At 39.7% G+C, this 15,020-nt stretch overlaps 1 protein-coding gene across 1 annotated transcript in view; it reads right to left on the reverse strand.

Moving 5' to 3' along the window:
* LOC150080934 (alanine--glyoxylate aminotransferase 2, mitochondrial) overlaps positions 1-15,020 on the reverse strand; it is a 209,816-nt gene that overhangs the window by 134,849 nt on the left and 59,947 nt on the right. The window contains exon 5 of the mRNA XM_090380600.1: positions 14,565-14,658. Coding sequence (XP_090236726.1) covers positions 14,565-14,658 — 94 coding nt within the window. The remainder of the gene's footprint in view (positions 1-14,564; positions 14,659-15,020) is intronic.

Genomic DNA, 15,020 nt, shown 5'->3' on the forward strand with positions numbered 1-15,020 from the left:
CTTACAGAACAACATAAAAGATATTAAAAGCATATAAAGTAATAGTCTAAATACACTGAAAGGACAGAATTCTGTCCACTAGTGAGAGGTCATCCTGTTGCTAGTGGACGAACCCACCACTTGGCAGGTATATGGGTACATCGCATCACTGCATTCATGTAGATGGTAATTCGATGTCAGTATAGATAAACGTCGTGAGTTAACCAACTTTGAAAGAGGGATGATAGTGGGTGCCCGACGCATGAGTCAATCTATTGTGGAGGTGGTACAGAAATTGCTCTATCCCCATTCAACAGTATCAAGAGTACATTGGGAATATGCCATTTCCGGAATAACATTTCATTGTGGGCAGAGAAAGGTGATAGATGAATGTGGCTGTCAACATCTATCTCGCATTGTTTTAGCCAACTGGAGAGTGACAGTGACCGCTGACTTCAATGCAAGAAGTGCCAGGAACATATCCACCAAGACCATCAGGCAATCATTAGCAGCAATAGGTTATGGGAACCGCCGACCCACCAGAGTCCCATTACTAACATCATGGGTGCATATCTATGCCTCTACTGGTCAAAAGAACATCGGCACTGGACCTTGGATGGTTGGAGACAGGTCTTCTGGTCCAATGAGTCCCATTTCCAGTTCTTTCGAGTGGACGGGAGGGGGCATATCTGGCAGAAACTGCCTGAAGCTATCCACCAATCATGTCAACAAGGAACTCTTCACGCAGATGAACAGTCAGTAATGGTCCGGAGCATGTTCAACTGGCACGTGTTTAGACCTCTGGTACGTCTAGACACATTTCTAAATGTTCCAGGTTACGTGTCCATCCCTGCAGACCATCTGCATCCTTGCATGGTCATCATGCACCCAGAGGGCAATGGACTCTTCCAGCAGGACAATGCGCATTCCAAAAGAGCCATGGTAACTAGAACATGGTTCGAAGAGCATTCTGCAGATTTTATCACCATGGAATAGCCTCCCCATTCAATGGTCATGAAGCCTGTGGAGCATCTTTGGGATGCTGTGAAAAGTTCCGTTCAAGCTTTAGATCCTTCACCCAGAAATGTGGCAGAATTATGGACAGCAGTGCAGCAAGCATGGATAGAAATACCTGTGGAATGCTTTTGTGAACTAGTGGACTCAATGTATCACTGTGTCACTGCTCTTATCCAGGCAAAAGGTGGGCCTACCCGTTACTAGGTAGTATCCCATGATTTCTGTCCAGTCAGTGTAATTCCATAGGTACAAAATTATAGTCAGACATAAGTGATTTATTAGGTCCAAAACTATACTAACATAATGTAAACTAAAAAAGCATAGTTTGTACTGCTGTCAAACAAGTCAGATTATTGTAGCATTATTATTTTTGTATCTCCTGTTGTCGGTGTTGATTTTAAATTAAATTTAGAGTAAAATCATTCCTCAGGCAAGAGCAGCAAAGCAATGGGTTTAAAATAGTGAGACTGTCCAAGGGAAGTTCCTCCATCAAATTAGGACTACATTATGCACACCACTTGTTCCCTTTTTTTGCAAAGCTTCCTTTAGCAGGACATGATATAGCCATGGAGGGATGAATTTGAGTACGAGACCGGCGGAATTACTTGACAAGTACAGGTCACTGATGAAAAAAAGCCGTGAATTAGGGTTGAAATTGAAAGTGTCTGCAATTCTGCCCAGACACGATAGGAGGGAGTATATGATGAGAGCCCTGTCAATCAATTCGGCCCTGGAAAGATTGTGCAGGGCTCAAGGGGTAAAATTTTTTTCAGCCTGGTCTGTACTTGTTAACAGGAGAGACTGCTTCTACAGGAACGGGATACACTTAAATAGAAAGGGTGCAAGAATGTTTGCTGATGCTATCGAGGCAGTGTTAGGTGGGTCGGAAAACTGCTAGATTGGGGGGATACAAGGACTAATAGATTAACAGTAGCCACTGGCAGAGGTGAAAGTGATTCTTGCACTGCTTCTATTGGAATGAGCCGCAGCCTGGAAAATAAGATGCAGGATATTTCAGAGACTGCTGGGAATCATTGGGGTACAAGTAAACACATGGGTTGTGTTAGGGTAGCTAAGAAAAAGAACAGGTGCATGTATACTTGCGTGTACACCAATGCTAGGAGTTTAGTAAATAAATTTGATGAATTTGAGGTATTGCTCAAAACAACAAAGGCAGATATTGTTGGGATTTCAGAGACGTGGTGTCACACAGATATAAGGAATGCAGAACTGGAATTTGGGGAGTACAATGTCTACAGAAAGGATAGACAGGATAGGAAGGGTGGAGGGGTTATGCTATTAGTTAAGAAATACATAAAATCCAAGGAAGTGAAGCCAGTCGACATCACTGAACAGTGCAGTGTCGAGTCAGTTTGGTGTGACATAAGCATTGCGAGATCAAAATTTGAGAGTAGGAGTGTGCTGTAGGCCTAATGATTCTGATGAGTATAATAAGAAACTGTACAGGGAAATAGAGTGGGCCAGTAAATCAGAGAGTCTTATAATGGGGGATTTCAATTTCCCAGATATTGACTGGAATTTGGGGGCTGGTCACTCACACACTAGCAAGGCTTTTGTGGATTTATTGGATGATTGTTTTCTACATCAGCATGTTCGGGAGGCAACTAGAGGGAGTAATACCCTTGATCTGATTATCAGTAGTGATTCTTCATGCATTAAGAATCTGCAGATAAAGTAACCACTAGACGGCAGTGATCACAGTATGCTGTAGTGGGATTTACTCAAAGAGGTAACTACCATTACGGGTAAAGGGAAGGGTTATTGCTTTCGTAAAGGTGACTACGATGGACTGAGACAGTATTTAAATTCTATACAGTGGGACCAACTGATGATGTTATCAACAGCAAATTCAAAATGAGAAGCATTCAAAGAACTTATCTTGGAAGCTACAAGGCTTTACATACCAACTAAGAAATATTGTTCAAGGTTTAGGCCTAAATGGATGCCAAATGAACTAATGAGACATATGGCAGAGAAGAAAAATGCATGGGATACATACAAATTAACATGTGACACAGAAGCCTATGATAGATACAAGTTGATCTGTAACCAAATTACAAAAGAGGTTAGGCAGGCGAAGGCAGATTACAAGAAATCTTTGGCAAGGGATGCAAAGAAAAACAGCAAAGAGTTCTTTACTTATGTAAACTCTAGAAGGAAGGGGATGAATCAGATTGGTCCACTTGAGATCGATGGGTCAACTGTTGATGACCCTGCTCAGGTAGCTAACAAACTAAATGAATATTTTGCATCGACATTCACACATGAGGAGTTATTCAGCGAGGGGAATGCCAGAGGTGTATTCAACTCTAGCAGTAAGCTAGAGAATCTTGTAATAACTGAGAACAAAGTGGGGGAGAAATTGTTGAAGATAAACACAAGAAAGGCACCTGGGGTGGATGGGATCTATCCAGTTATATTAAAGGAGGCAGCAAAGCAAGTAAGCAAACCCTTAGCCATAATTATGAGAGCTTCCTTGGACTCAGGGGAGGTACCCACGGACTGGAGATGTGCAAATGTGACCCCAATTCACAAAGGGGGATCAAAGGCTGACACAAGTAATTATAGACCTGTGAGTTTAACTTCTGTTCCAGGAAAATTAATGGAGGCACTGGTTAAAGAAGCACTGCAGGATCATCTAGACAAGACTTCAGTTATAGCTAGGACAGAGCATGGTTTTGTTAAGGGTAAGTCTTGCCTGACCAATTTGATTGGATACTATGATGCAGTCACAAAAGAACTGGATGCAGGGAATAACTTTGATATTATATACTTGGATCTTAGAAAGGCTTTTGATACTGTTGCACATGGAAGACTGCTGCACAAAATGGAGCAGTGTGGCATTGGAGGCAAATTGCTGCTATGGATAAAGGGGTGGTTGAGGGGGAAAAGACAGAGAGTGGTAATCAATGGACACTGCTCATCGTGGACTAATGTTATTAGTGGAGTCCCTCAGGGTTCAGTATTGGGTCCTTTATTGTTTTCTGTATTTATAAATGATATTGATGATGGTATATCAGGCTTAATGTCCAAGTTTGCAGACGATACGAAGGTTGGCAGGGTTGTCAAGGACACTACTGACACTATGCTACTGCAACAGGATTTGGAAAGGTTGAGCAGATGGGCTGAGAGGTGGCAAATGAAGTTTAACATTGACAAATGTAAAGTACTACATATGGGAAACAGCAACCCCAGAGCAACGTATCAACTCTGTGGTACTACACTGACAGTGGTAGAGAACGAAAGGGACCTGGGGGTGGTTGTGCAGGCAGATATGAAGTTCTCTGAGCAGTGCAGATGGGCTGCAAGAGTAGCTCATGGTGTATTGTCAATGATATATAGGAATTTTTCTAGCAGGGATAAGGAGGTGATTATTCCCTTGTATAAAGCAATGGTCAGGCCACACCTAGAGTACTGTATACAGGCCTGGAGGCCTCATTTCAAGAAGGATGTAGAGCTGCTGGAACGAGTACAGAGAAGGGCAACTAGATTGGTGAATGGGACAAAGGGGTGCTCTTACGAAGAAAGGCTTAAATTTTGCGAATTACAGTGTCTGGAAACTAGGCACCAGCGAGGTGATCTGATAGAGGTGTATAAAGCCTTGAATGGTTTGAGCATGCTCAATGCTGATGGGATTCTTCCTCTTGCTCAGAATAATCACCTGAGAGGGCATAAATTCAAATTGAGGAAAGACAGATGTAGGATAGATGTGCGGAAATTTGCCTTTAGCCAGCGGGTGGTTGGTAGGTGGAACAGACTTCCATCCCTTGTCGTGGAAGTTGATAGCCTAAATAAGTTTAAGGCTCAGCTGGACAGGTATTTCGAACGAACAGAGGGGTGAAGTGGAAGTGACTATTTTTATTTATGTTACTTTCTTTTTTTTTTTTTTTTTTGGCTGATGCTGCATAAGCTTGCTTTCTTGCATCAAATGCCTCTACTAATGCTAATGCTAAAATGCTAATGCTATTATTTTTGTATCTCCTGTTGTCGGTGTTGATTTTAAATTAAATTTAGAGTAAAATCATTCCTCAGGCAAGAGCAGCAAAGCAATGGGTTTAAAATAGTGAGACTGTCCAAGGGAAGTTCCTCCATCAAATTAGGACTACATTACGCACACCACTTGTTCCCTTTTTTTGCAAAGCTTCCTTTAGCAGGACATGATATAGCCATGGAGAAATGAATTTGTGTGTGTTTGTTACAAAGAACAAGGGTAAATCCAGCATTCAGATGGACTTATGAGGGCTTGAAGAATAGGGTTGATACCCTTGAAGGATTACAAGAGAGGGATCCATCAAGCATTCAGCTGCAGAGCATCAGACAGCACAACAACCTCCATAGCACAGATCTTTTGTCCCACAGGAAGTAGTTATAGTTGGTAACTTGACCATAAGGGAAAGGTGAAATACACTGTGCAAAAAGGATAGGAGGAATTGGAGTAGTAACAGCAGTAGTCTGTTACTACTCCAGAAAATGATTAAAGACACGTTTGCCAAAGGCTAAAGTTGACGACTCTGTACAGCAGGCATCTTTTAAAGGCACAAAAGGTGATATTATTATACACATCAGTACTAATGATATTAAGAGTAGGAAATCTGGGAATTTAGCTCACAAGTACAGAGCAAAGCTGAGAAAAAGTTGTGAGAGTACAAATGAAATTGAAAGTATCTACAATTCTGCCTAGACACAATAGGAGGGAGTACATGATGAGAGGCTTGTCAATCAATTCAGCCCTGAAAAGACAGTGCAAGGATAATGGGTAAGAATTTTTCTCAGTGTCATCTGTGCTTATTAACAGAAGAGTGTGTTTCTATAGGGATGGGATGTTTTTTTTTTTTTTTTTTTTTATGAAAACCCCAAACACGAAAGGTATCAAAACCTATAGTACTTAGTACCGTGCATGGGTTAAAGGAGAAGTATGGGGGGGGATGCCGGAAACTTTGCTCTAGAGACTAAGCATGGGTTTCACCACTTCAAGCCTCCAATAAGCAAAGTGGTGGTATTTCACCGGTTGATGAAAGTCATCTACCACCTAAAAATGTACTTAAATAGAATGGATGCTAGAATATTTGCAGATGCTATCAAGGCAGTATTAGGTAGGTCAGAAAACTGCTAGATAGAGAGGATGAACTAACAGATTAACAGTAGTTACAGACAAAGGTGCAAGTGATTCTTGCACTGCTTCTACTGGAACAAGCAGTAGCCAGGAAAACAATATGTTTTGGATTTTAAAGGACTGCTGGGGGTCCTGGAACAAGCAAATACATGGGTTATGTTATGGTTACTAAGAGCATGTGTGTGTGTGTGTGTGTGTGTGTGTGTGTGTGTGTGTGTGTGTGTGGGCGCGCGCACGCACTAATACTAGGAGCATAGTAAATAAATTTGATAAAACTGAGTTCTGGTCAAACCAACAAATGCAGATGTTGTAGAGAGAGAGAGATGTCACTCAGCTATTGCAGAATTTCAATTTAGAGCGTATAATGTGTACAGAAAAGCACAGACAAGACATGAAGGAGGAGAGTTATGTTCTTGGTTAAGAAGTACATAAAATGTAAGGCACTGCATCCAGTCAACAGGTGGTGGCTAATGCAATGTTTGAGTCAGTTTGTTGCATTTTTTGTGTAAAATAAGCACTGGGAAAGCAAAAATGACAGTAGGAGTGTGTTATTAACCTAGTGACCATAATGAACAACTGTATGAAGAGACACAAAGGGTCAGTAAAAGGCACACTGGTCGAGGAAGAGAACAAGTCGGTGGGTTTTTGGCTGCTGTAAAGGGATAAGTATTTTTAATTTTTACTGTATTCTTCATTAATTAACATACGACATTGCGTTTTACAGAGATATTAAATATGTTCCGTAGCATTCGTTAGCTTCTTATTTTGAATTTAACCAGCGATTTTTGGAAGTTACAACTCCCAGTGTTGGAGATACATTGTTGTTGAACTAGCCGATAAGAAATAGCGTAACTTATATATATATCTCAAACTGATAGCGTTAAGGTATAAAGTAAAACTAGATAGCATAATACAAAGCACTGTATTAGGAATCTGTTAGCTTATTATAGTATAATCAATTAATCAAAAATATTATTAACCTTATTAAATTTCATTGTTAATTAAATTGTATTTAAACGGAAATCATGACCCAGACTAGAGCAGCGAAGCAAAGATCACAGACTAGTGAGAGTGCTGTGACTTGGAGAGAAACGAAGGGGGCGATTCTCCAACACAACACATTTTCTCAAAACGTGCGAAATGTGAAAAGTTTGCCAACCTTTCTAAAATGGGACATGATCTAGCCAAGGAGGATGACTCTGTGTGTACTAGGTGTCTAGAGTGTCAAGAAATTAGGTGCCTACTCAGCATTCTGATGGGCATCTATGAGAACTTGAGGTGTAGGGTAAATTCCCTCAAAGAAATTAATATGAGGGGTCCATCAAGCTCTCAGCTGCCCAGCTCAATGGCAGAGCTCACTCCTGTGCATCAGGTAACACAGTGGCAATCTCCCAGGCAGAATGTGCTGGTCCCAAAGGAACTAGTTAGTTGGTGACTCTACTGTCAGGGAGACGGGGGAATATACTATGTAAGAAGGATAGATGGAACAGGACCAGGATATGTCTGTCAGATCAAAAATTGATGTTGTAGAGCAGATATCATCTTTTAAGGGCACAAAAGGTGATATTGTTGTACATGTTGGAACTAATGACATTAAGAGTAAGAGATCTGCAGATTTACTCAACAAGTACAGGTCAATGTTGAAAAAAAAAAAAAAAAAGTCACAAGTTAGGGTTGAATGTGAAAGTGTCTGCAATTCTGCCCAGACATGATAGGAGGGAGTATATGACGAGAGCCTTGTCGATCAATTAGGCCCTGGAGAGATTGTGCAAGGCTCAAGGGGTAGAATTTTTTTTCAGCCTGGTGTGTGCTTCTTGACAGGAGAGACTGCTTCTACAGGAATGGGGGTACACCTAAATAGAAAGAAGGCAAGAATATTTGCTGATGCTATTGAGGCAGTGTTAGGTGGGTTGGAAAACTGCTGTCTTGGGGGTATATACAGACTAAAAGGTTAGCAGTGACCACAGGCAGAGGCAAAAGTGATTCTTGCACTGCTTCTATTAGAATGAGCAGCAGCCTGAAAAGCTAGGTAATGGATATTTCCAGGATTGCTGGGAGTCATAGTGGAACAAGTAAATACATGGGCTTTGTTAGGGTAACTAAGAGTAGAAACAGGTGCATGTACATCAATGCAAGGAGTATAGTTAATAAATTTTGATGAGCTTGAAGTGCTAGTCACGACATCAAAAGCAGATATTGTTGAGACACAGACATAAGCAGTGCAGAATTGGAATTTGAGGAGTACAATGTGTACAGAAAGGATAGACAGGACAGGGAGGAGTGGTTATGCTGTTAGTTAAGAAACATATAAAATCTAAGGAAGTACATCCAATTGATGTAGGTGGACAATGCAATGTTGAGTCTGTTTGGTATGACATAAGCACTAGGAAAGGAAAAATGAGAGTAAGTGTATATTATAGGCCTAATGAATCGGATGAGTATAATGAGCAATTGTGCAGAGAAATAGAATGGGCCAGTAAATCAGAATGTCTTCTAATGGGGGATTTTAACTTTCCAGATATTGACCGGAACTTGTGGATTGTTCACTTGCACACTAGCAAGACTTTTGTTGATTTATTGGATGACTGTTTTCTACAGCAACATGTTCGAGAGGCAACCAGAAGGAGTAATACCCTTGATCTGATTATCAGCAGTGATTATTCATGCATTAAGAATTTGCAGATAAAGAAACCAGTCAGTGATAGTGATCACAATGTACTGATGTGGGAATTGCTTAAAGATGTAACTACCATCAAGGCTAAAGGGAAGGGTTTTTGATTTCATAAAAGTGACTACAGGGGGGGGTCTCAGACAGTTTTTATATTCTGTACAGTGGGATCAACTGATGATGATCAGGGACTTAATTTTGGAGGCTACTAGGCTTTTCATTCCAACTAAGAAATACTATTCAAACTTTAGGCCTAAATGGATGTCAGATGAATTAATGAGGCTTGTGGCAGAGAAGAAAAATGTATGGGATGCATATAAAGTATCAGGTGACACAGAAGCCTATGGTAGATATAAACTAGTCCATAATCATATCACAAAGGAGGTTAGGCAGGGGAAGGCAGATTATGAGACATCTTTGGCAAAGGATGCAAAGAAAAACAGCAAAGAGCTCTTTACTTATGTAAACTCTAGAAGGAAAGGGATGAATCAGATTGGACCACTTAACATAAATGGGTTGACTACTGATGATCATGCTCAGGTAGCTGATAAACTGAATGAGTATTTTGCATCTATATTCACACATGAGGAGTTATCCAATGAGGGGAGTGACAGACGTTTATCAAACTCTAACAGGGAGCTAAGTGATTTTGTAATAACTGAGACCAAAGTGGAGGAGGAATTGTTGAAGTTAAACATAAAAAATGCAACTGGGGTGGAAGGGATCTATCCAGTTATATTAAAGGAGGCAGCAAAGAAAATAAGCAAACTCTTAGCCATAATTATGAGAGCTTCCTTGGATTCAGGGAAGGTCTCTATGGACTGGAGGTGTGCAAATGTATCACCAATTCATAAAGCGGGTTCAAAAGGTGACACAAGTAACTATAGACCTATTAGTTTAACTTGTGTTCCGGGAAAAATAGTGGAATCACTGGTTAAAGAAGCACTGCAGGTTCATCTAGACAAGACTGCAGTAACAGTTAAGACAGCATGGGTTTGTTAAAGGGAGGTCTTGTCTGACCAATCTGATTGGATACTGTGATGTGGTCACAAAGGAACTGAATACCAAAATTAATTTTGATATCCTATACTTGGATTTCAGGAAAGTTTTTGATACTGTTGCACATGGAAGACTGCCGTACAAATTGAAGAGGTATGGCATTAAGGGTAAGTTGCTACAATGGACAAAGGGATGGTTTAGTAGGAGACAACAGAGAGTGGTAATCAATGGACACTGCTCTTCATGGACAAATGTTATTAGTGGAGTTTCCCAAGGTTCGGTGTTGGGCCCACTGCTGTTTTGTGTATTTATCAATGATATTGATGAAGGTATATCAGGTTTAATGTCCAAGTCTGCAGATGATACAAAGGTTGGCAGGGTTTTTAATGACAGTAAAGACAGTATGCTACTCCAACTGGATCTAGATAAGTTTGACAAATGGGCTGAGAAGTGGCAACTGAAGTTTAACATTGACAAATGCAAAGTACTGCATATGGATAGCAATAACCCAAAAGAAACGTACCAACTGTGTGGTACTAACACTGAGGGAAGAGGAAAATGAAAAAGACCTGGGGGTAATTGTGCAGTCAAATATGAAGTTTACTGAGCTGTGCAGACGGGCAGCCAGGGCAGGTCATGGAGTCTTGTCAATGATATATAGGAATTTTGCTAGTAGGGACAGGGAGGTGATTATCTTGTTATACAAGGCAATGGTCAGGCCTCACTTAGAGTTCTGTGTACAGGTCTGGAGGCCTCATTTTAGGAAGGATGTAGAGTTGCTAGATAGAGTACAAAGAATGGCAACAAGATTGGTGAGGAGACCAAAGCGGTGCTCTTACCAATAAAGGCTTAAGTTCTGCAAATTGCAGTGCCTGGAGAGTAGACATCTGCGAGGTGATCTGATTGGGGTGTATAAGGCTTTGAATGCTGATGGAATTCTTTCTCTTGCTCAGATTAAGAACCTGAGGGGGCACAGACAGTTGTAGCATAGAGATGTGAAAATTTGCCTTTAGCCAGCAGGTAGTTGATTGGTGGAACAGACTTCCATCTTTTGTTGTGGAAGTTGATAGCTTAAATAAATTTAAGGCCGAGATGGACAGACATTTGGAACAAATGGAGGGGTGAAATGGGAGGGGTTTTTTTTTTTTTTGGGTGATGCGCATAAGCTTGCTTTCTTGCATTGTATGCCTCTACTAATGCTAAATCAGAATGTCTTATAATGGCGAACTTGAACTTCCTAATGGACAGAGACCAATGGACAATGCAGATTGGTCACTCACACAGTAGCAAGACTTGTTGGATGAATATTTTATACAGCAGCATATTAGTGAGGCAATGAGAGAAAGCAATACTCTTGATCAGATTACTGGCAGTGACCTTTCATGAATTAAGAATCTGCAGATAAAAGCCACATTAGATGGCAGTAACCATAGTGTAGGCTCTACACAAAGTAACCATAGGCTCTTCACAAAGTGCATTAGAAAAGGTGTGACGCCTAAGCAGTGGAATAATGCAATCATAGTTTTGCTGCATAAGAAAGGAGATAAATCAGAAATTGGAAATTATAGACCAATTAGCTTGTTATCCCACATCTACAAGTTGTTCACAAGGGTCATTACTAACAGATTAGAAAGAATACTTGATGAGAATCAACCGAAAGAGCAAGCTGGCTTTAGGACAGGATTCTCAACTATGGATCACCTTCACGTAATATCACAGCTAATGCAGAAAGCAAATGAATATAAAACACCATTATGCCTGGCATTTGTGGATTATGAAAAGGCATTTGACTCCATACAGCATAAGGCAATGTTTCGGGCACTGGAAAGACAAGGCATAGATACCCCATATATTATGATTTTGAAGAAAATATATGAGAGTGCTACCTCCTTTATTAGACTAGACAAAGACAGTAGCAAATTTAAAATCGAGAAAGGAGTTCGACAAGGAGACACAATATCTCCGAAGCTGTTTACTGCTGCCCTTGAGGAAGCTTTCAGAAGATTAGACTGGTCACAGAAAGGAGTCAATGTGAACAGAGAGTACCTAAACCATTTATGATTTGCAGATGACATTGTGGTTATAAGCCACGATCCCAAAGAATTAGAGGAAAATCTTAATCAGTTATGCACAGTTAGTAAGGATTTTGGACTAAAGATGAATATGGCTAAAACAAAAGTAATGATGAACAAGTATGCCACAGAAAGGGAAATAATGATTGAAGGAGCAGTAATTGAAAAGGTGGAGTCATATACTTATCTGGGACAAGTTATTAGCTGTAATAATGATAAATGGCTGGAAGTCAAGAGAAGAATAAATTTTGGATGGATAGCATTCAGGAAATATAGTCACATACTGAAGAGCAATATCCCGGTTTGTCTGAAACGTAAAATAATGAATCAATGTATACTCCCCACCATGACTTATGGAAGTGAAACTTGGGCACTCACCAAAAGAATAGAAGAGAAGCTGAGAACTACACAGCGAAGAATGGAAGAGAAGCTGAGAACTACACAGCGAAGAATGGAAGAGAAGCTGAGAACTACACAGCGAAGAATGGAATGAATTATATTGGGAATCAGACTGTTAGATAAAAAGAGAAACACATGGATTAGGCAGCAAACTCAAGTAAAGGACATTCTTATCAAAACTAAAGAACTAAAATGGTCTTGGGCAGGACACATAGCTCGAAGACATGATGACAGATGGACTAAGAAAATAACAGAATGGTACCCAAGAGGAGCTAGAAGAAAACCTGGAAGACAAAGGCGGAGATGGATAGATGAAATTTATGAGTTTTTGGGTAGTAAATGGATGGCCAGTGCTCAAAACAGAAGGAACTGGAAAGTTGCTGGAGAGGCCTTCATGCTGCAGTGGATTGAAAATGGTTGATGTTGATGAGGAACCATAGTGTATCGATACAGGATTTATTTAAAGTCATAACTACTGTTAAGATCCAAGGGAAAGGCTTTTTCTTTCATGAAGTTGATTATAGTGGTCTCAGAGAGTTTTTAAATTCTATGCAGTGGGAACAACTGATGAAGTTGCCAAGAGAAAATTCAAAATGGAAAGCATTCATTAATGTAATCAGAGAAGCTAGACTTTTTATACAAACTAAGAGATAGTATAGTATATAGTGTGTTTAGGGTCTAATGGCATTAGGGGTTCCCCGACCTCCAACATTGTTTACATTGTCGTGTGATACAGTACACCATACAGGCCAGAGATTTATAAGTGCATGGATATTGTGATGTGTAGTGTCGTGTACTGTTCTTCTGGCCATTTAGCCGCTGGGCCCCTGGTGGAACCCAACTTGCCCACACTAAGCCACAAGGAGGCAGAGCAGGTACACCAGTAATTTGTTTTACTCTGGCAGAGATATTGACACTCTTCTAGGCATAGGCCTGAATGGGTATAAGGAGATGTTTGATAAAATTTGTGGTAGAGAAGTAGAATACATGGGATGCATATAAATTAATAATAATGAACAGAAGCCCGTGGAAGTACAACAGTTTGCAATTAAGTCAAATAGGTGGTTAGACAGACAAGATAGATTGTCTCCTAATATCCTAATTCACAAAGTGTAATGCATGTGTCTTCATCCAAGATTTCCTAGGCTTTTGTGAGTTGCTCAGGAGTTGTTGAGGAGGAAAGCTGACCAGGGTCATCTACAATAGACTCATGGCCTTCACTGAACCACTTGTGCCATTTAAATATGGCCATTCTACCAAGACACTCAATACACTTCATTCATCTCTTTAACTGTTTCCAATGCATTTAAGCCCCATATGACACAATAATGAAGCACATATCACCAATCAATCTGTAGGTCCGACATGATACTTGCTTCAAAACGATCATCAGTGACACAGCTAAAAAAAAAAAAAAAAAAAAACTCTTCATGCAACACTAGCCTGACATGCACTGGCATGAACCCACAGAGTCTGCTCAGTAGTGATCAGGGAGAGAGCCTCCAGTAGCAATTATGGAAAGTTGACGGAGTAAACATTAAATCTTGCACAAGCCTGAATTATACGATGACCCCTTGTATTATGTAAATAAAGTTAGTACTTTCATTTGTTCTCAAACTTTTTTTTTTTCTGGAAATGGCTGAATCACAACTCCATTTTATATTTGGTAACAACTATACATGCAAGAGACTGGTACCAATGATAACTAAATGCTTTACTTTTCTTTTATTAATTTTTGTGATAAGTGAGCAACTGGAGAATTTTGCAAAGAGAGATAGAGAGAGAGAAACGGAGATTGATCATGATGGGTGTATACAGGACAAATAAATATCTACTCTGTGCAAAACAAAAATAGCATGTGTGCGTGTGTGTTTTTTTTTTTTTTTTTTTTTAGAGATTCCACAGTGTAATTGATTACTTTTATTATAGTGCTCCAGGTCATATGGTTTTTTTATCATATATTATGTTTGTACAAGTATTTGTCTGTGGGCTGAAGGGCAAACCTTATTTCTCCTGCCTGAAATTGTCTAACTACAGACCTGACTAAAGAGGATTTTAAGAATTCTTTCAGTTATTGATAGGATTTGAACTCAGTTCTTGCTAAAAGAGTAACAAGTTATAAATCTGCTATACTGTCACAGAGGGTATGCAAGCATGAGGTTAGCCAACAATTATTTAAATCTGTGATGAGATATCTGAAACTGTAAAATTAATACTAAATAAAATAATATTGAAAAAAAGGGAGAGAGAGAGAGAGAGAGAGAGAGAAATAACGATAAAAAAAAAATACACTCACATGATGTATACCAAATGAATTTGGAAACAGATGCTTCCAAGGTCCTACAGCACAAAGCCCCATAGTATAGGGTGAACATCCATGATAGGCATTTCTTAAAGATAAAATAAGTTGTTTTTTTTTGCAGCTTGAATTATATCTATTCACAATACTATGCTGGCAACTTAAAACAGCACTCTAATAACATTCAGTTAACAATTATTTACTGCAAAATTATCTATCTATAAGTGACACCTCTCTTCCATTTTTCTTACAAGTTTATGTTTCAGTCCAGTTGTACACAGTATACTGCAGAATCATATTTATGAGTGCCAAGGCCACTTGAAAAGGCCTATGATAGCACTGTATTTTGATGGCAATTTTTTTTCTGGAAGCATACTATAGATGATCAGAATTTTGAATAAATAAGTACAACAAGAGTTGTTGGTAACCATGTAGATTATATGGAACTTTAAG

The sequence above is a fragment of the Mastigoproctus giganteus genome, chromosome 9 (genome assembly GCF_048544385.1).
Source record: "Mastigoproctus giganteus isolate SK-2022 chromosome 9, ASM4854438v1, whole genome shotgun sequence".
Classification (NCBI taxonomy): domain Eukaryota; kingdom Metazoa; phylum Arthropoda; class Arachnida; order Uropygi; family Thelyphonidae; genus Mastigoproctus; species Mastigoproctus giganteus.